Below are 23,445 nucleotides of genomic sequence, written 5' to 3'. Positions count from 1 at the left end.
ACAATCTTAATCTCGATGGGACCAACCTGGTTAAATAAAGCTTGAATTAAATTAATGACATTATGAAGAGCCCTGACCCCGGTCTCTGTGGGAGAGAGAGCACCACCAGAGGGAGTGATGTGCAAATATTTGGAGAGAAATGTCACGGCTGAGCACCACAGCGGCTCCATTCATCGGGTTTTGTCTCAGTTAAAAGTACACAATGTTCAGCACGAGGTGAGAATATATAAACATATCTCCCCTGAAGAACTGGACATGAGAGACTTTTCTGTCCAGTTCCTCTGGGATAAGACAATGACGCACAAATTTATTTTTTAAACAATTATTTTATAGGATCCTACACCTCAGACATTTGGTTTTTAAAAACATTTTAAATGTTTTTAAATTTAAAAAAAGGGAAAGCATTTAAAATGACTTTAAATGACAGCATTTTGTGTTTGTTTTATTGCTGGGTTTTAAATAGAAAAAAGTTTGTTTTTTGGGTTTTTTTTCAAGTTTTGGGCAAATTTTAAAGAAAAAATACTTTTTTTAATTTAAAAAAAAGTTGTTTTTTATGTTTTTTTTTTTCCTTTTTTGGGCGATTTTCAAAGAAAAAAAAATTGGTGATTTATAAAAAAAAACTGTATAGAATATATATATATTTACTCCTTTTATCAAATTTCAGCCAGAAACTGTAACAATACCATACAACACCATCTGTTTGTGTTTTTAGGCAGATTTTTGACACTAAATTTAAGACGTTTCAGCTTTGTCATGATCGCACAGTCCCTATATTTAGTTGAAACACAGCAGCAGATTTATCGATTCATGGACGTTAAAAACCATTATAATAACAAAGTTCTGCAGTATTCCCATTTAATAGACAGTCAAAAAAAAACATCAAGAAAATGTACATACAGTTATGTATTGCAAATCTAAAAGCACTCAATTTCAGAAGTAATGCAGACACCCATAAATAGTTATGTGTTAATTAAGTGTGGGAATCAAACCAGCGAGCGGAATCAGTTTGTAACCATGACGACGTTATTTTACGTTTCTGCCAGCTAAAGATGTTGTTTCAACATCAGCGGTGTTTATTTGGATCCTACTGAACTTTTAAAAAAAATTAACGTACAAAGATCACTGATAAATGTTAGCTGGAATTGTAAATATAAATTTTTACCCTCTTCATCTTTAAATAACCGGATCCTTCGTCTGCATGCACCGGGCCGTGGTCACCTTTGGAAAGTGTCTGAATGCTGTGAGATGTGTTTTATGGTCTGAAGGGGCCCGGGCATGTTCCTACCGCCTGAGATGACCTCCACTCTACAGAGGTGCAGCGTCTCTTTCTCTCCTCCACTCAAAGCCTTGTGAACGGCGCCCTCTGTCGGGCTCACCGCGTATTAAAAGTCCCGTTTCGGCTCGTTCTACACGGGCTTAAATTGTGTAACACAGAAGGAAGAAAAGGAATCAATGCTTGTTATCAGTTTTTCCCCACACGGATGTTGGGGTTAAGAAGAGGATCTAAATTTGGGTCTGAGCCGGCGGACGCACGCCCAAGTTTAGCCATGATGATTATCAACGTAAAGAATCCCAAAACTCCAACCAGAAGAAGCATGAAGACGCGCTGCTTCCAGGACAGAGACGTCCGCTTTCCACCTGTACGATTTCTGAAAAAAGATTTTTTAAAAATTAATAAAAATGACATTTGTGGTGATTTTTTTCTTGAGACAATAAAAGAGAGCTCTGGGTCGACAGCAGATTAAAACACTAACTTGATAATCTGAGCAAACCAACTTAACGTTGGCCGTCGCCGGTACTTGTCATCGTCAAAGTCGATCTGTGTGACAGAGCTGTGACCGACGTCCCGCGTGTCGTAGATCTTTCTGGGTGACGATGCTGGAAAATGACAACAAATTAGTTTCTTAATCTGTCAACATAGTCTGTTAAATGTTCAGCATGTGCACACAAATATGACCGACAAAAAGATTTGAATGTTTCAGAGTATTTAAGGATGGATTTAAAATTTTCTTTCAAACATAACGCAATAAACAATTATCAAAAAATGGCCGAACTTAACGAGATATGGCCCAAAGTCACTTTCTGTTACATATTTCTAAATATATATATATATAATAATTTCTTATTATATAAACATAATAATTACGTTTTCTGTATAGTTATCGGGACATTTTAATTTTAATAATGTTTTAAATAAATAAAATAAATAAAATTTTAAAATTCGCTATTTCTCTGTCTATAAGCTCATTTTAGGTCATTTTCTTGCATTTGTTGGACATTGTTGGACAGTCACTGATTGCCTTTTTTTAAACATGCTTTTGATATAAATGAAAACAATTTACTCCTGTTACAAATTTTCAATTGCTTACAAACGGTATTTAAAATAGTAACAAGAAAAGTGATGTTGATCCAGTTTTCAAAGGGTTAAAAGCGGTCAGGGAGCAGATTCAGAGGGTTTTACCTGCGTGTAGTGTGATCGTGTCACAGGCTGTAGTGTTATTAAAGTTGACCACAGCGTGCTCCTGCATGTTTGGATCTCCATTTTTGCGAGGACCTCCGAGGTCGTCCTGCGCTGGAGGCGAGACAGAGTTTGGCGCGGCGCTGAGGCTGGTGCTGTAAGAGTGGCCGGGGTAAATGTTACTTTTCTTGTGCTGTGCAAAGAGAAAAAAAAGAGTTTGATTAAACCACTTCAATTACATTTTGTAAATGATAATAATAATAATAATCATAATAACAATAAAGTTTATTTTTATAGCAGTAAAAAGACAGGACATTTAAAAAAGCAATAATACAACACTAAATACAAATATAAAAACAGACACATAAACGGTGTGTAAGTGTTCTGTGTTTGTGAGTATTTATGTGCACAGTGTGTCCTTTAATTTACGATTTGTCCACTTAAAAACGCACATATGTCTTAACCGACTAAAAAGTAAATATTAAGACTCACCATCAAACGTTGACCAGTCAGTATAATCGGTGACATCGTTCGCTGAGGTCTCCTCAAGAACCCCAATGGGCTCTTCAATCTGTCAAAGATGACATCTTCATTAAATCTCAGAGCGTCACATCTGTAAGATTTATTCTTTAAATGCAACCAGAAAATGTGCGTTTTCCTCTCACTTAATTTATTGTCAGCAGTGTTCATTCTTTTAATAAAAAAACATGACCTAATGGTTATTAATTACAGTTTTTCCATGAATAATAGACAGATGACATGATGGCACCAACATCATGAATCACCAACTGTGACAATATCAACATGCAAAGACATGGCAAAATAATAGTTAAAAAAAACAAAAAAAAAAATGACTGAAATCTTTTTATTTTTGCTGACAAAAAAAAGAGTAGACAAAATATTCTAAACTGTTTTTTTTTTCTTTTTCCTGTGCTGCGCACGCTATCAGAACGCCACCAGCAGCACATAATTGAGAGAAAATATGTGGTGATATTTGGGCCTATTTTTTCTACTATATATAATTTTATAGAGTATTGGGCCCAAAGCCAGCTGCAAACCACTTCAGCTTAAAATAAATACGCAAATAAGAACATGCTCCGTGTCTGGATGTATTAAATTGATTGATCAAATTCTGCAAAGCTGCAGTCCTGCTCCTTCAACATATAATGAAACCATAAAATCCTATGTGAAATAAGTTTGACTTAAGCGACAAAATTATTGGTTTTGGCTCAGCTAGACTGTAATGTTTAATATAATCTTGATAACTAAAAAAAAAAGACAAGTTTAAATTTCATGTCATTTTCATTCAGATCAGTTTTCATTGACTAAAACCAAAACAGTTACTGTTTTTGACTAAAATAAGACTATAGACTAAATATAACAAAAAAAAACTAACAGAACATTTGACATAGGATTAAAATTAAATGAAAGATTTGCTGACAAAGTTAATATTAAAAGACTGTCTAATGGTTATGAGATCACCAAACAAATGTTTCTTACCAGCGGCAGCCCCAAAACCTGCTCTGGCCCAGTTCACTGACGACAGCTGCTCTTTCAGCACATCAGCGATCGGGCTGGCGAGGTTAGAGGGGGGAAAACACTGGACCCTGACAGGTGGGACACTGGTATCCCGCTGGAGCCGTGTGGAGCGGCAGCCGAGACGCTAAGTTATTGAGACAGGACCAGTGAAACACATCTGTGGAGGGAAAGAAACGTTGAACGCCGAGCAGACTGGAAATATGACATTTCATCGTTTTGCATTCGTAGATGTATTTAGCAATAAGTAGAAAAATGTTGGTGCAATTCTGCTGAACAATTTCGATATACATCAGCGGCTTTCCAGGTTAAAAAAAAAACACTGAATTAGAATTAATCCAAGTATACCTAATAATGTACTTATTAGCAATGTACAAAAAGTACGCTATTTTGATGTACTAACGATGGTCTTCATGCATTAATGTCATACATGCTACTAAACACATAATAAAACACAATTTAGTATTACTTGACTGTAGTATTTTGAGGCACCATTATGATACAAAATACTCATCTTTTATTACTAAAGGCGCACTTTTTTTAATTATACGTTAATCCAACTTTTTTCGACTGAAAGTATTTTTAGTTATTATTTAAGTAAACTTGAAAGGTATGCAGCAGGGGCTGGCTCAGCGGCAGCGGCACCTAACTGTGGCACCTGGTGTGGCACCCCCAGATGCCGCAGCTAGGTGCCGCTAGCAGTTGCAGCAGCAGCAGATGCCACTGGTTGCCGAGACGTGCCGCGAGGTGCCAGTGCTTGTGCCGCGGTTTGGCGGAGGTGCCGGGAGGTGCCAGTGCGTGTGCCGCGGTTTGGCGGTTTTTAATATAGCCTACTCACAAAATTAATATATTACAAGGTGACAAAAATTATCTGCAGCAGCGGAAAAATCCGCCGAAAAGGGGACACGAGGATGATATCAGCTTCCTCTCATCTCACTGTCTCTCCGCTATGTGTGTGTTCACAGGCTGTCAGAGTGCGCGCGCACACACACACACACACACACACACACACACACACACACACACACACACACACACACACACACACACACACACACACACACACACACACACACAGCGGAGAGACAGTGAGATGAGAGGAAGCTGATATCATCCTCGTGTCCCCTTTTCGGCGGATTTTTCCACTGCTGCAGATAATTTTGTCACCTTGTAATATATTAATTTTTGTGAGCAGGCTACATTAAAAACCGCCAAACCGCGGCACACGCACTGGCACCTCCCGGCACCTCCGCCAAACCACGGCACACGCACTGGCACCTCCCGGCACCTCCACCAAACCGCGGCACACGCACTGGCACCTCCCGGCACCTCCTGGCACCTCGCGGCACGTCTCGGCAACCAGTGGCATCTGCTGCGACTGCTAGCGGCACCTAGCTGCGCATCTGGGGGTGCCACACAAGGTGCCACAGTTAGGTGCCGCTGCCGCAAATTGAGCTTGCTGTCTCTCAAGGTATGAGGAATTTAAATAAATCATGCTTAAAATTAATTTTTAAGTCATTTTACTTCGATTACAAGTATATTTATTGTAGATTACAAGTGTATTAACAGTTGTCTAGTGCTACTAAAGACATACCATAGTACTTAGGTGCACATCTTTTAATGCTGCACTTGTAAAAACGTACTTTTCCCTACTTTAACTATAGTTCAATCAAATTTTCTGTGTTAATACACTTACAATATATAATAAATGTATTTATAATTAAAGTCAAAATGTATTAAAAGTATTTCAAGTACAATTTATCTGAATGTGTTAAGAATTTCAAGTGCACTTGCTGTACATTTGAAAAATAATAGAAACAAAGATGCATTTAAGTATATTTTTAAAACTACAGAATTAGCAATAAAATATGTACTTAAGTATATTTATGTGCATCTTAATGGTGATTAATGGTAATTCTTAATGGTGTCTCAAAATAGTGAGGTTTAGTACATTTAGATGTATTTTGTCTTTAGTAGCATCGTGACATATCATTAGTATATTAAGTATAATGTTATTGAAAATAACACTTTTTAATATATATTTTTTATATATTCATATACTTTTTGTAAACCTGGGTTTGCTGGACTCAGGTGTGCACGTATCCTCAGTGAGTTATAACTTTACCGTAGCAGACCAGCCTGACGGTGTCCTGAGCGTTCAGTGGCGTGTTGCACAGAGTGCAGTTGGGGTTGTAGTCGCTGTCCTGGAGCCACTGCAGGTACGACTGCACGATACACTGAAGGGCGGCGGGAGGAAATACAGAATTTTAATGTGACGTTACAAGCTTTGGACAAATGAAAATCGGGTGATACTTGTTTACTCACTGACCTTGTTGTGGTTGGAGACGAGGCAATGCTCGCACACGTTTACACGATGTTCGAAGCAGAATAAATTGGTCACCTTTCTCTTCGGACACTTGCAGAGACCCATGGCCACCTGCGCTGTGTGGACAAACACATGCAGGTTTGTTTTGTGTGTATACACAGGGTCATACACGTTTTTAACAATTGATTTCCATGATTTTTCCATGACTTTGAAAAAAGAAAAAAAAATCTAAAAATAAAATCGAGACTCCTTATCAGTTCTTCATCATTACTCTATAATAGCTTTTCAAAATATACTGTTTGTTAATTATTTTTTAAGCACTGTGGATTTTTGGGGAGGGGTGTACATCTACAAATGTCTTTTTGTTTTTATTTAACTGCAGATTTTTTTTTTAAGGAAACTCCACCTTTGAAAATATCTAGCCAATCTTTTTTCCTAGAAATGTTTTTTTCCTACAAAGATGCAACAAACAAACAAACCAAAGATTAAAAAATCATTGTTATTATTCTGCAAAAATATTTTTAAATATATTATTATGATAATAGAAGTGCAAATCTCTAGAATTTTTTCTAGTTTAAAAAAGAAAAAAATCTTGAATCTACTAATTTCTTGTAAATTACAAAACATTTCTTAACAAATCACAAAAAAAGAATCATTTTGGATTTTTCTTTTTTTTTTTTTCTCAACATTTTTTGGAAATTTTTAAAGAAAATATTTTGCCTTTTTTTTTTTGTTTGTTTTTCTTTCGGAAGGCATTTTCCCTTCAAAAATCACCAAAATGACACCATGTCTGACAGCCACAAACTGTAAAAAACAGAAACTATAGTTGGGTTTCAAATCTCCAACAGTCCTTGGCCACATCTTGTGTTATTATACAGCTTTGTGAAACAGATTTCCATGACTATTGCAAAGCTTTTAGTGTATATTTAGTTTTCCAAAACTTTCCTAGGCCTAGAAATTGCTATTTGCAAATTCCATGACTTTTCCAGGTTTTTCATGACCTTACAAATCCTGTATACAACAAATATTGTTCCGACCGAGTTCTCATGAGCCTGTACATTACACACCGTCCTCCTGTTTAGTATGAGTAGAAGCAAGAGGAACGTGTCTTCTTTGTCTAACAAAGTGACATTAAGATTTGCAGTGACTCTATATATCCCGAGGCTGATGTTCTCTTTATTATAGCGCAGAGAAACAAAACAGAGACAAAGACACGTCTCTTCCCTTTTATCTGACAGCCTGAAATTTCCTCAGACACACTCGGAGTTAACAAATTTTTGCAAGTGACTCACTCACAGTCATGAGAAGAGTTTGAACCTGGTGTGTGTTAATCTTCTGTCAAATAAGCTTCGTTAAAGATAATCAAAAATATTCACCATTCGGATATACGTACATAATAAAATAAGCAAAGAAAATCATAACGAACATGTATGTTACAGATCGGGGCTTGGAGATATGTCAGTATTGGGTTGGCCAATATCACAATAAAAACCATAAGATGATATATATTTGTCACTCTTCAGATATTTTACCATACCATATACAAAAATTCATCCTGTCTTGTCCCCTCTTACATTACAATGTACAAAACTAGTACGTAAGTTTAAAACATAAAAATATAAATATGTGTGCAATGCTACAATGAGCAACAGAGATGTGCATAAGTAAGAATAACAATAAGAATATATAAAATATATATACAGTTAGCTTCTTCGCATGGTGTTGAAAGAACTTAAGCAAATTTTCGCAAATTTCAAAGGATTAATGTAAGAAGTATCGCCTCCTAAATCATCCAGTTGTGTCTCACACCTGTTTCACTTATGTTCCCCTTTCAACATGTCACAAGTATTGAATGGGGCAGTCCTAAATGAATGTATTGTAATATTTTATGAGCAGCAATCATGACAGTCAGTTCATCTCCACATTATCAATAAACACAGTGTGTGAGGTTAACACGACACATAATTTAACTTCTTAATAATGACACTCAGTATTAGATACTCATGATGTCTGTTACTGTGATTTGTACTTATCCTAAAACTTCAAATAAAAGCCTAGTCCGAATTAGACGCCAGTCTCTTTTACTAGCCCAGTGTGGTGACACATTTTGTCTAAAGTCTCAATTAGAGGCCCAGGATGGTTGCCCTGCAGTTTGTATTTAGCATGTATAAAATCAGGTTATTGGCAACCTGCTGAAGTTAACATTAGTCAGCTATTTAGATTGAACATACAATATGTATATATGTTTAAACTTTTGTCAATATGGACATACTACAGTGTTAGCTTGGTTAGATTCTCCACAATTCAATCATTTTAGTTAACTTTACTGACACCGTGAGCACCAAAGAAGATGTATGTATAGTCGATATATTACACAAGAAAGTTGCAAAAAAGAGGTAAGTAGATGTAGGAGATGGGGTTGCAAATTGTAAGCATTTTCCTTGATCAATTAATCTGCAAAATAATGACCAATTAATCATTAATCAGTATTTGAAACATATAAACTGCTTTTTTTCCCAACAATATTGAATATGTTTTATCCCCAGTCAGTCTCACAGCAACATATTGCATATATTTTGACAGCATTTTATAGCCTATCGATTAATCAATTAAATTTCACGTTTGGTTAAATCCTTCACAACAAATTAATCAATCAATTATTGTCATCATCCCTAGTAGGAGGATAATTTTTTAAAAGCTGAGGAAAAATGTCCAGTTAACTATATTCAAAATTTTTATATTTAAAATTATTTTATAGAATTATTAGATTTTTATTAAAAAAAAAAAAAAAAATTACCCCATGTCATTACCTTTTTTATTTGTTTGTTTTGGTGTTGTTTTTGCTTTTTGTTTTCTTGTTTTTGGGGGTTATTTTCCCGTTTTCTTTTTGTAATATTTGGGCAAATTTTAGGTAATTTTCTTGTACTTTTCACTGATTTTTCATTTCTTCTTTTTTCCTGCTCATTATCTTCTTCCCATGTTTTGGAAAACAGAGCCAATTCGCCAGGTTTCAAAGGGTTGACTAAATAATTTCACTGTATTTCCATCTTTCCTGAGCAACAGTTTTGTGAAGGAAAATAAAAGCCCGTCTTAGATAGACACCTGTCCCAACTGTAATCATGTTGAGTTTAATGATTATAAGCAAATAATCGCCCCCCAAACAATAGTTTTTTACGGTATTTAACTGCGCTTTGATTGTTGTGTTGTTTGCGAACTTCACACAAGTTTTCGTACACATTTCAGGACGTAATATGTCAGTTTTTTCTGTTTTACCTTCACGTTTCAACACCGAGTTTAACTAAAACGTCTCGTCAGCTCACTCCCAACATTTTTGTGAGCTAACATTAGCAGCTACCTGAGCTGGAAGTTATCAGTGAGGTAACGCTAGCGAGCTAACCGAGCTAGCTTGGCAGAGTTGAACAAGTTCCGACAAAAAATGATAAATAATAACAATTTACCTGACTTTAATGGAGCCCCGTGTGTTTTAGGTGATGTGGTGAGACTGTCATTTAAGCCACCGTGTCAAATTCACGTGGAAGGCGGCTCCGGGAGCTGTCATCAGGAGAAACTTGGCTGCAGCTAGCAGCTGGCTGCTTCCTTCCTCTCTCTGTTTATGTGCCACGTCTCTTCCGCTTCGGCGTCTTCTTCGTGGGTTTTTGAAAAAGACAACAGCCGCACTCTGCTGCCACCTACTGAGCAGAAGCGGGTACATGTTTAACCCTTTAAACCCCGGTAAAGTGGCTTGATTTCTTTCAAAACACGAGAGGAACGCAAAGAGCAATTTAAGAAGAAAGGACCCAGAAAGTCGCAAGTAAAAATTACCAGAAAATTATCAAAAAAATGAGCACAAAAAGTAAAATAAAAAAAAAAAAAACTCAAAAAGTAAATTAATAATAAAATAAATCAAATTAGATGAATAAAGAACAAATTAAATATGACAAAATAACCCAGAAATAATAAAAAAAATTATATATTTAAAAAAAAAAAAAAAGGATTTAAAAATTACCTGAAAATAAGCAATGACAAAACAAAACAAAGCAAAGGAAATGACCTAGAAAAAAATAACCCTCTGAAACCACTTTTCTTGTGCTGATTTCAGACACTTTTTTTTTTTACAAGTATTTACACCTTTGACCCCTAAAAAAAGTGGTTTGATTTTTTTCAAAAACATGGTTTAAAATTTATTTTTGAAAAATGATTCATGTACTTGTACTCCTTTTGGGAAAAAAAACTTTAATTTTGCTTTCTCTCTCTCTGTAGCCTATGTACTCCAAGTATGGACTGCTTTTTTTTTGGTGCATAATAATAATAATGTACCTTTATTTCTTCATTAAAGAAATTAAAAAAAAAAAAAAAAAAAACATTTCTCAATACTGTGAACTTTTGTGCATCCCCTGATCAAGAGTTTGGCTCCTCCTGACCTGTGCAAAACTTTACAGTTCTCCCATTCAAGCAGTTATATTTTCATATCTGTGATATTAGTTTTCATAATATCTTTTCAATATTTTTATTTTATTTTTTTATCTATACTATATTTTTGTACTTAATTTTGCAGTATTTTGCCTTATTTTTCCTCTTTTAAAGTGTTTATTGTAGCCTATGCACCAACAAGCTTGATTGTGAATTAATAGCTTTCCATCTGTTTTTTTTTCTTGTGAACTGCTAAATCAGTGGGTGTCACCTCATACCATGGAGGAGACTCTGTTTCATTTTACATGCACAGGTGCTTAATAGCATCAGAAGTGCCTGTGCAAGACGTACACTGACACCGTCAATTATGTGAATGGAGATAATATTTATAATAAAATACTAACAGGTAGCCTATTTACAGGGAATTATTCATGATCCACACCATATGTCTCCTGTAGCAGACTCTCACCACAGTGGACGCTGTGATTTATGCACATTTAAGCGCTCATTACTGAGCATAACACATCGCATTGACTCCCATCCTTTATACTGACTCTTTAAGCCAGGGATACTCAACTTGATTTGCTTGGGGGTCAATTTTGCAAAATGACAGGAGGCCAGGGGCCAGTGGCAGCAGCCCCATACATGTTTGTAGGATTTGGGGATATTTTGAGGATTTTAGGAAGTTTCTCTTATTTTAAGGCATTTCTAGGATTTTAGGACTATTCGGTTTGTGGTGAAAAACCTCCTGAACAATGAACACTGAAGGAGTTCTCACCAGGAGAAGTTTCAGCTGGTTGCAATCTGCAATTCTCACCACTACATGTGACTAAATCCCTCTAAATCTTACACACTGAACCTTAAACGCCAACACTGACCCAGACACCACTAAGCTTATAATTTGGCAAATGTCATTTCCATCACTGCTGTTTACTGCAGTGATATTCAGCTTATGGCATGCAGGCCATATCTGGCCCCAAATACACTGCTGGATGGCCCCCCAACCATTTTATAATCCACCACAAAAATGAAGTGATTCTCACTGGGAGTCGATTTTGTACTCGTGCATGAAACAGCATTAAAACAGAGCTTGTTTATTTAAGAAAGTGCCAATGGAGGATCCCCTGCATCACCTGACAGAGGTCCTAAGCACGTTATGTCCTAAAATCCAAGAAATGAAATGTCCTAAAATTCAAGAAATGTCCTAAATGTCCTAAAATCTAAGAAATGTCCTAATATTCTTGAAATGTCCTAAAATCTAAGAAATGTCCTAATATTCTTGAAACGTCCTAACGTCCTCAAGTCCTTAAAATGTCCTAAAATTCTAGAAATGTCCTAAAATGAAGAAAACATCTTGAAATGTCCTAAAATCTTTGAAAAACCCTAAAATCCTAGAAACATCCTTAAATCCTGGAAATGTCTTAAAATCCTAGAAACATGTATGGGGCTCCTCCGACTGGCCCCTGAACTTCTGCCATTTGGCCCCCAAGCAAAGCAGACTGAGCATCCCTGGTTTAATGTAATCGAAAAGACTTACGACAATTTAAAAAAAAAAAACAATATCAGATGTATATTACTGAAAATAATGCATCAATATATTTCTCTAAATCTGTGTTAGATTTTGTGAAAGTTTCCAGATTAGAATTTTACAAAGCTGGATTTTAACAACCTACAGTCTTTCTTAGCAAAACTACCAAGAACAGATGCAAATACACACACACAAACTGTACACTGGTACAAAAACGAGTGTGGAGTTGAGGTATCAAAACGATGAAACTGTCACGCCTTTCAGTTTTTTAATTTCATGTCACACATTTACATTTTTTTCTGGCTGGAAAGCAGCAGATAAAGTCTCCTCATGTTGCTGTTCTCTTGCCTTTTTGTACTTGGCAGCCTTGTGTCAAATTGCAGTGTGTGTGTTCAGTCAGCAGATGGTGTACAAACTGGCAGCCAATAAAGTACTGGCTGTCACCAAAAGTACACAGACTGCTGGGTTCAATCATTCACCAATCAGCTGTGTGTGTGTAGATAAAGATATTAACCTTTCATCAGCAGAACTGAGCCCAACATGAAGTTATCACAGATATATTTATTGATCTCCTTTTGGATCTTTTGAAAAGATAATGAATGATTTCAGGGGCCTGTGATCATACGCCTGTGATTTACTGCTATGACTTAATTAAAAGTAGTAAAAGACAGAGAGGAGCAGATGTTATGAAGGAGTGGTGTAGTTTTTCTTGCACTTATAAGCAGCAGTGTTGTCTTAATGAGCACATTTTGAGTCGTGTGCGTCTGCCAAATGTCATAAACGGAGATGGACGTAAAGAGATAGTGCAGGACTGTAACTGTAGGAAACGACAGCCATAAAACCCCCACAGGCCAGCCTTGACAGACATCGACAGTGTTACAGTCATTCAGAGCTGCTGCTTTAATCCTCTGAAACCTGGAGCGACATCACTTTTCTCTCGTGCTGCTTTCAGACGCCTTTCACAATCATTTCAACCTTGAACTCTGAGAAAATTGGTGTGATTTCCTCAAAAAACATGGAGAAAAAAAAGTCAATGAGTTACTTGATAACAAGCATTCCACAAACTGAAAAAAATTAGTAGATTTAGAAATTATTCCTAAAAAAGCTAGGATAAAATGTCTGGGGGGAAAAAAGAAAATGCTTGAGGAAATTACATATTTAATTATGTAAGTAATTGTGATTTTGTTAGTAATATAAGCATTCACTTTTTTAGAACTCACTTTTTTATTTTTGAAGAATTTTTATTTATTTTTTTAAACTAATTTTCAGGTATTTTTTGAGTACTTTTTACTATACTTTCTTGCTATTTTTTGGGCCACTTCTCATTCCAATGCTCATTGCTCTCTTCCCATGTTTTTGAAAGAAATCAAGTGTTTCATAGGGTTACATATTACAATTTAAAATTATGTTACAGAATTACTATAATTTTAATGAATTTAAAAAAAGGTTTTTCCTTCTCGTTTGTTTTGTTTTGTTATTATCTTTTTCTTTTTTTTTTTAAACAAATTTTCTGTCAATTTTCTTGTAGTTTTCACTGGGTCATTTCTTCTTTCCTTGCTCATGCCTTTCCCCAAGTTTGTTAAAGAAACTGAACCAACTTTCTCTGGTTTCAAAGGGTTAAAAACAAACTTGGGAGCTCTGAAAGCAGCCATGACAAGCAGTTTTTAAATGCATGGTAATGACATCGATGTGTGCAGGATGCTGCCCGTTCATGCATAATAATGACTTTTTGTCTTTGTAGTATGTATGTACGCTCTTAAAAATAAAGGTTCAAAGGGCCAAGGTCCTGCCCAGAACCATCTGCTACTGACAAACCCTTTTTAAGAAAGGGTTCTGCAAGGTTTTCTTTTAGGACCAGCAGATCCATTAAGAACTAAAATATGGGTATTACACTTCTTTGCACCCTTAGAAGGTGGAAAGGTTCTGGATCGAGCACCCAGAGAGGGTTCTGAGTGGAACCATAACATTATAAGGGTTCTCAGTATAACCTCTTATAGGGAGTCCTGGGTGGAACCTTTCACTGATGGTTCTTGGTATTACCTTTTATGTTGGGTTCTAGGTAAATCCCTCTGAAAGTTTTCCAGTTGAACCCCAGACAAAAAGGTCCTCCAGGGAACCAAAAAGGGTTCTGCTACTGCAGTGATACTCAACTTATGGTCTGCAGGCCAAATCTGGTCCCCGATAGGGTCCTGGTTAGCACCTCAGCTATTTTCAAAACCAAAATAAAAGTGAAGTCATTCAGACTGGAAATTATTTATGTACTTTAAGTATACATAAGGTGCCAGAGTGCATAAAACAGCATCAAAATAGAGCTTGTTCATTAAAAAAAAAAAACATCTTAAAATCCTAAAAACATCCTAAAATTCTGTGATGTATTAAAATTCTAGAAATGTCCTAAAATACTAAAAATATCCTAAAATCATAGAAATGTCCCAAATCCTAAAAAGAAATGAGCTAAAATCCTAGAACTTCCTAAAATCCTGAAAATGTCAAAAAAAAAAAATCCTAAAATGTCTTAATATCGTTGAAACTTCCTTAAATCTGAGAAATGTCCTAGTATTCTAGAATGTACTAAAATTCTAGAAATGTCCTAAAATCCTAAAATGTCCTAAAATCCCAGACACATCGTAAAATCCTAGAAGTGCTTTAATATCCTTGAAACTTCCTAAAATCCGAGAAATAACCTAAAATCCTAGGACTGTCCTAAAACTGTCTGGCCCCTGACCTCATGTTATTTTGAAAAACAAGCTAAGCTGTTCTACAGGAACAACCTGTAGGACCTCTTATGGTTCTATTTAGCACCTTTATTTTTTAGAGCGTGTGCATGTGTGTGCAAATGGCCCAGCATGTATTTGAGATTGAGGGTACAAATTTTTTCCTTCACACTTCACTGCACCTGTGAATTGCCCGTAGAGGAAAGTGGTGAGAGAGAAATGGGAAAATGAAAAAGAAAAAAAAAAAAAAACAGCTACAGACCAAGAAATATTCTGAGCATCTTAGCACTGAATCAATTTATGCTGCATGAAATAAAAAGTTGTTTTAATGAAGTATTTAGTGTAAAATCCTTCTTCAAATTTCACATGGTTGTGGAAAAAACAAAAAAAAAAAAAACATTTGCAAATTAATTAACTTGCTCTCATTCTTTTTTAATCAAGTAAAACTCTGGATCATCTCCGCCCCAGTGGTAAATTGTTAAACTTCTTTTCAGAAAAGACAATGGATATGAGACTAAATGACTTTGTGCAAATGAGCATGAACTTGCGGCGTCCTCGGTGATGACCAGACACACGTATAAATCACTGACGGGGGGGAAGGACGTGTGGAAAGGGCATTTGAAAAGCACTGGAGCTATCAGATGGAAGGGAAATCTAAAGACAAATGACAGAGACGCTGGAGGACGAATCAGCCCCGGAGCTGAGGCGGCTGGGTCTGAAGTGACCGGAGAGGTTGTCGGGTTGGGCAGGAGGGGCATTGATTGATTGAGTCTGGCAACTATTGATCAGCTATCAGCTCTATCTGTGAGGGAAAGCGTTAAGATTTAGGCAGGGCCTGCTTAATGTATCAGCTCCCTGATGTTACTGTAAAGGGATCGGCTCTAAATCAGAGAGCTGCTGGAAACACAGACGGTCTGTGGGGGCTGTTGCTTACTGGAGTTATGACATTTTTAATGCGTAGTATCTCTAAAACATGTTTTATTCACAGTTTGAAAAACTGTTGACTTCTCCGTGCAACAAGAATGATGATGGAAAAATGTATTTGGCTGCAGAGGTTGACATATAGTATTGATCCAGTCTTTTATTTTATTTTATATTATTATCTCATTTATTCATTATTACTTTGATGTTTGTAATATTACTTTACATTTTTAAATAGTATTTTTATTTTTAATTTTTTAAATTTTCCTTTAATTTGTTTGTTGTTGTTTTAAATATAATTATTTGTTATGTATTTTGGTTAATTTATAATTTGTCATTATTATTAAATTTTGTACACTGATGTTAACGTTTTGATATACACCTGAAATTTAATTTTCGCCTAGATTTTTTTTCAAATAATTTTCTAAATCTACTAATTTCTAAATAATATTAGTAATAATAATAATGATTATTATTATTATAATTAATTAATTATTATTATTACTATCAATATTTATTTATCTGAAATTTCAGAGCTTGAATTTGAGTTTATGTGCACTTATTTTTAAAAACAGAAAATGCAAATATTGTCAAGTGACCACATTTAAATAAGATGAAACCGCTGTAGTGTTAAAACAAAAACAGGTTCATTGTTGGGTCCACATAAAGTGCTGTTGTGCTGTGAAGAGGTTTGAACAAGTCAAAAAACAATCAGCATATTTCGGAGAGGAAACATCTAAAAAATAGTGCAATACATTTATATAGCAGACATGTGTTTGAGTTTTGTTTTATAATCATCTGAAGTACCTGAAACAATCTAGCGGCCCTCTGGGGGTCCCGGTCTCCAGGATGTGTTTACCCCATTTCACAGCTTGAAATCTCTCTCTGGTTTGCCGTGTTTTTGTTTGTTGTTGCTCCTCTTGTGCGCGCGAACGCTGAAAATGAAGCAAAATCAAATCCGCGGTCATAACCACATCATTTAATTTGTAATGTAATTACACTGTGGATACTGTTACTTTATCAGGACGGCTGCTCAGAGGCAAATCCATCAGGCTTTGCTCTGAACGAAATTGGATTGAGTGATTGATTTATGTATGTCAAGTGAAGGGCAAAGAGACGGACAAAAAAGAAAACGCAGAGTGTGAGAGCGGGTCAGGGGAGGGGAGGCGCAGATATACGGATGGAGCGCGCCCCCCTGATGGGGGAAGGAGAGCATTGAATCAGACAGAGATAAATGGAGTGTGAGAGACAAAGAGAAAGAAATTCAGACATATGCCTGCTGACCTCAACCCTTTTTTCCCCGACTAATCAATACAGGGAAATGCACGTGTGTGTGTGTGTGTGTGTGTGTATGTGTGTGTTAGAGGGAGGGCGGTTCTGTCTGTGTCGCTCCCAATAAAGATCAGAAACATAGTGACATTACCTCGGCCCTGTCTGACTCCTCCCTGGCCTACCAACCTTTGCACATGCCTCTATTTAATTTTGGAGCCCGTAATCTTATAAAAGACTGAGAGGTCTGGAGCACTTAGGCTGTCCTCGTCGCTGAGCTCCAAAGTGGGAGATAAAACATAAAAACATCACTGCTGCGCGAATGCCATACACGTCCTCAGGTCGTGCATATGACGTGCATACAAAGTCTGCTTTCCTTGTGGTTTAACAAATAGAAAGAGCTGCATTTCCACACAGAATAATTAATAACAAAGAATAAAAACGAACAACTGGTTATTAGGTGCTTTTTGTCTGTCTGCCAGACTCTCTCCCACTCACCCGCTTAGAAACACACACAGACATTTGGCTGACAGAGAAAAGACACCAACATTTCCTGAAGAATAATTTCTCTGACAGATGCCTGGTGTAAAGTCTTGCTCTGCACAGCGCATTTCTCCCAGCAGACAATTCTGCAAAGTTTCTATTAATCAGCTTAAATGTGTTATATTCCACCTCGTATTCACCCCCTATCTGCTTTATAATTGGTTCCTCCTGCAGTTTAAGGCTGAAAAAATTTCCATACACATATTTAGCCAATTAGGAGAAAGCCCCAGCATGGCTTTATTCACATCCAAAGTGCATAACGACCACATCGACCCAGCGTTCAATTATCCCGATATCTTGAAATGGCAAACAGAAAGTGAAAGTGCCAGCTGCAGGTGAAACTGGAGTTACTGCCTCCTGGTTGTATGCCCCTGCAAAGCGGTCAAGCTGAAGCTACAGTTTACACCCATTTCAGTCCAGACTCATATGTGGTAAAAATAATTCAAATATGAGTGTTGCTGCAGAGAAGACACAAATTCTAAAACACTGATGCTTTATACACATCTTACCCCCTCAGCAGCAAAGACAATCTATAAAATCAGTAACGGTTTCAGTGATAGAAACCCAGGATCAGTGTTACAAATTCAGTATCTGACCAAATGTTCCCCCTTCTGTTCCTGAGTTATAGCGTTGGATCATAGCCAGAAAAGCAAAACATGATGATGTCACAGTGAAGTTGACCTTTTGGATATAACAACACTTATTTATTTTATCCTATTAGACTTTTATGTGAAATTTTGTCATAATTAATGTACAGTTTTCTTGAATTATGGCCAAAAACATATTTTGTGAGGTCACAGCGACCTTCAACTACCAAATTATAATGAGTTCATCATTGAGTTCAAGAGGACATTTGTGCCAAATTTGACGAAATTCCCCCAACGCATTCCGGGGATGGCAAGTTCACAAGAATGGGATGGACCAGGTCACAGTGACCTTGACCTTTGCCCACCAAATTGTAAGCGCTTCAGCATCGAGTTCAAGGGAATGTTTGTGCCAAATTTGAGGAAATTCCCACCAGGTGTTTTTGAGATATCAGATTCACAACAATGACAGATGCATTGACCTGGTGACCTTGTCCTTGACTTATGACCACCAAATTGTAATTAGTTCATCAGAGTCCAAATGGAAGTTTGTGCCAATTTGAGGAAATTCCCACAAGGTGTTCTTGAGACACTGCCTTCTCATCAATGACAGATGCAAGGCCATGGTGATCTTGACCTTGACCTATGAACACCAAAATCTAATCAGTACATCCTTGAGTCCGAGTAAAAGTTTGTGCCAAATCTGAAAAATACCCTCAAGGTGGTCTTGAGATATTGCGTTCATAGGAATGAGATGGACGGACGGACGGGCAACCCAGAAAGTAATGTCTCCGGCCACAGCTATCGCCAAGCAGAGACATAAAAATATTCAAAAAGTGAAGACAGAAGACACCACAATGGCAAGCCAGATCAGATAAAAAAGTTTTTTTTGTTGAGCTTCACCTAAGAAAACAGACAGCATGCAGGTGAGGACTGAGTGCTCCGGCTAAAAGGGAGTGCAGGTGTGCAGAGGATGAAGGTAACCTCCTCATCACAGCACTCAGTTGTTATTGGTTCCCTGAATGTCCTGCAATCATCGTTTAAGTCTCAGAGGGCCTTGCTTTATGAGACAGTAAATTAAATTGACACTCCCCAATGTGAGATTCACAGCGAGTGTGAGATAAAGCCCCCACGAAGATCTCATGATGGACAAAGAAATGTTAGAGGCCCTGAGCAGGGCGTCGCAGAGCGGCGTCCAGCCCGACCGTGATTGATTGTTAACAGAATAAAGACAGACCAGAGTGACATTTCATCTGGTGCAGGGCGTCATCAGCGAATCTCTAACCACTGTCATCTAGTCATTAATTATAACAAGACTAACAGCCTGCTAGCGGCTGAGCTGTGGACACAGTGATGCTTTGAGCAAAATGCTAACATCAGCATCCTCACAATAACAAGCTGACTTTAAAGGGACAGTTCACCCAAAAACAAAACCTTACCTGTTCCCCTGCAATGAAGTGCATTCTTCAGTTCGATCACTGTGTTTACAAACAAATGGGCTATAGTGACAAGCATTCACACATGCACACACACACACACACACTAGCAAAATGCTCTCATATACTATAGATAAAAGCGCTCTCTCACACACACACACACACACACACACACACAGTTGAAATTCTGTTATGTAATATAGTAAAAAGCATTCACACAATAGTGAAATACTCGCACGCAGTCATCTGCAATTGCATTTTATCAACATTTTGTAAATATTCCTTAAGTTATTTTCTTGTCTGTAATAGAAACACATCTAATGATAGAGGGGAGAAGCTGTGTTTTTCTTGCTATGATCTGTGAACTCTCAGTTTTGATGTAATGTCCAGCAGCTGTCTGACAGTTAGTGAGCCATCTGTGACTCTCCTCACCCAGTGCCTCCACTAGGCCAAGTTTAACCGAGCTTTAATTGCACTTGACTATTCAATGTCAACGCACAAACACCAAAGACATCTGTCATCCTAAAAACCCTGTTTATTTGTTTACTTACTGTATATCCCCCGCAGTCTCTGCTCCTGCATGAGAAGAGGAGAGAGAAAAAGATGGTATAGTCAAATCCAGGAGGATACAGTTGTTTTTAGCACAGCTGATGACAATGATTTGAACAGTGTAATGGATGTGTTCAGTCACAGCAGAGAGAGATGAACCATTAAAGTGATGTGTCAGTACCACCTACCTTTGAGGTGTTTGATCAGAACGGCTTTGTAGACAATATCAGAGCGCCGCTCAAGTCCCAAATGATTAAAAGTGAACACTCCACTGGATCTGTCGTGGAGAGAAAATAACTCTTGATATAAAGATGAGTAGTCACTGTGAATTTGTCATAACAATTTCTCTGACTCACGGCCTGGTAACAGTTTACCCACTGAGATTTTCAAAGACAAAGCTGCTGAAAGACAGACCTACCTGAGTGGAAAAAGTGGGCCGGTGGCTAAAGAGTCGTTCTAAATTAGCAAATTGCAGGAAGTGTTCCCTTTTAGATCTCCAGTGGGGTCAGCGTCAGTCATTAGCGATGTCGTTTCCTGCAGGACCAGATGTAAAAAAGCTTAAAACCAGCATAACACAGCTTGCTTTTCATCTCATGAGACTATTATTCTGCCGTGCAAACACCTAGTACCACCATTATTCAGCAGCCATTCCTTTCAGTGTGAAGATGTAATTGTCCTGGTTAGATTTTGCATAAATGATACCACTTGATATGAATTTCAGTGCATGAAAAGGGGATATTTTTGTGTGTATAATGGGGTTGTGGTTGTTAGAACAATATCAACAGTTGGGCTTTTGTGTTCACATCTATCAGAGGGAAAGCAACTAGGAGACAACAGCAATGGAAATCAATGGTTCCTCTACGTCTATTCACAATGCTCTTTTCAAGAATTCACCAATAAAAAGACAAAAGCAACAGAAAACTCTTTATATGGTGCAGCGCATTCAGCCTGAGAGAACATAAGGAAATGTTCTTAAAGCTGTACATAACAAAACAACATATATCTATTTAAAAAGTCCATGCTAACTTCCCCATGATGCATATTCCATTTAGATATTAAGAATTTGTCGGGAGGTGAGGTTGAATGAGGACCCACTATGCAGGACTTAAAAGCTGACTGCAAAGTCCAAAAAACAAGCAGGTATCCAAAAACAATGTACAAATAAAGCATGAATTAAAAAAAACAAACAAACTAGTACCAAACAGGATCACTAGAAGAAGTCCGCTGAGGACAGGGATCAGTGACTAATGAAGGTGTGCCAGGGAACACAAGGGTGGAGCAAACAAGACTAAAACTGAACAGATCATCACGACAGAATTTAGCATTTTTCTATCAAGACGTGAGATATGCAGGTGTTATTCTGGCATTATTTGAACATGTATACAGCACATCTCTTTCACTGGACATGTAAAAAGCTCACTAGGAGAAAGTGCAAACAACAGATTATTTTGCTCACATAAGCGACCAATTAAGAGACCAAAAGGGACGGCCAAATTTCCTTAAATTCTTAGAAGGGAATAGCCACCAAACTGGGGGATTTTTTTTTTTTTTTTTTTTTTTGCGGGGTGAGGCAGATCCTGAGAGATGGCAGTAAAAGCTAGAAGACAGTAATGGAAAGAGCGGTGACCCAGGGGGTCAGACGAGACCCCCTGGGTCTTTTTAGTGGTCCTTGTATGTGCACATACACATAAAATAAAAGTGATTTTTATTGTGAGGTATTTGTTCATAAAGTTTTGGATGAACTCAAACTTTGGCACTTGATGAAAAGTCAGAGGAATACAACCCGCACGTCTGCAGAAGGCTTTAAATAATGACTGAAAGCCAGAGGCTGTAAGAAGAGGGTTATGGATTAAACTGACATATTTTAAGGAGTCATTTATATGTATTGCATTTTACCAGCGCAAAACTTTGCTGAATCTGAAGTCACACTGCAACTTCAACTGTTTTGAAAGAAAAAAAAAACAGCACTGAAGCATCCATTTTGGTTGAGAAAGCAAAATGAAAGTTTTCCTTCTGTCTCAGAGCTCACATTTAATCACACAGCAAGAAGACGTCCTTTTGACAAGAATTTTGTTTTCCCCCTCAGTGCGATCATTCAGAGGCAGTCATTTGCAAAAACAAAGGGAATATGATTAGAGCAAAAACAAGAAAACAACCACAGTTCTCCCCTGGCCTTCTCGTGGTGCAGCCTTTTTGTTTTTCAAGTTTGAAGGAAAACAGATAATCCTGCTTGAAAACCCTCGTCTGGCTGAAAACTGAAATTACAATCAGATGCCGGTTTGGCAGTTGGAAGATGTGACGATAACACTGATGAGCAGAGCTTTCCTAAAACCTTGACAGAATAATAAGAAACCGATTCCAGCAGCTTGGATCGTTAACCAAGTTTTAACTCGGGGAAAAAAAAGGCAATAAGCAACTTAGTGAGAACTAATCGACAAAGTGCAAGAAATTAGAAAATTTGAAAAATTTGTTTTAAAAAGCCAAGGAAAATGTTTGTAGGGAATAGAAAAACAGCTAGGGAAAAACTGTAATCAAAGCAAATTATCAAAATTACACATTTAATATTATGTTAAAGAATGATTATATTTTAAGCACTTTTTCCGTGTAATTTCCTATTTTTCTTCGTTTTTAATTTCCTTTGAACCCAGGGCAAATTGGTGCAATTTCTTAGTAGACTGCACAAAATCAGAAGATATGGAAAAATGTCTCAGGGAAAAAAGAAAGAAAAAATATGGAGAATAAGTAAATTCATAGCTAATTATCATAATTACACATTTAAAATTATGTTACAGAATTACCTTTTTCATTTATTTATTTATGTAAGGGTAATTTTCTTGTGCTTTTTTTGAGCCAATTTCTTGATAACCACATATATTTTTAAGAACTTTTTCCAAGTCCAAGTTCCAAGTTTGCCTTTGTTCTTCTCTGTTTCTTTTAATTTTTATTATTATCATGATTATTTATTTATTTATTTATTTTTTTTAAAAATCTTGAAATCTAGGGGTAATTTTCTTGTATGTTTTTACTAAGTTCTTGCCCAATTTTTTGGTCATTTCTTCCTTCGTTGCTCAAGCCAGAAAGGGTTCTGCAAAGATGCGCGCGCACACACACACACACACACACACACACACACACACACGCACACGCACACACACACACACACACACACAC

The 23,445-nt window shown here is 37.0% G+C and overlaps 1 protein-coding gene across 1 annotated transcript; it reads right to left on the bottom strand.

The window, feature by feature from the left end:
• Window positions 1-1,158: 1,158 nt before the first annotated feature.
• LOC121952714 (zinc finger protein-like 1) lies at window positions 1,159-9,921 on the bottom strand. The gene is given in 11 exon segments (XM_042499522.1): window positions 1,159-1,649; window positions 1,755-1,878; window positions 2,462-2,651; window positions 2,869-2,876; window positions 2,951-3,029; window positions 3,959-3,973; window positions 3,975-4,055; window positions 4,057-4,154; window positions 6,120-6,231; window positions 6,324-6,436; window positions 9,779-9,921. Coding segments are annotated over 10 exon segments (996 nt in total). The 5' UTR covers window positions 6,426-6,436; window positions 9,779-9,921; the 3' UTR covers window positions 1,159-1,462.
• Between the last annotated feature and the right edge of the window lie 13,524 nt (window positions 9,922-23,445).

This window comes from Plectropomus leopardus, chromosome 13 (genome assembly GCF_008729295.1).
Source record: "Plectropomus leopardus isolate mb chromosome 13, YSFRI_Pleo_2.0, whole genome shotgun sequence".
NCBI lineage: Eukaryota > Metazoa > Chordata > Actinopteri > Perciformes > Serranidae > Plectropomus > Plectropomus leopardus.
The sequence above is the reverse complement of the archived record's forward strand: the minus strand, read 5'-3'. Positions and strand labels throughout refer to the sequence as shown.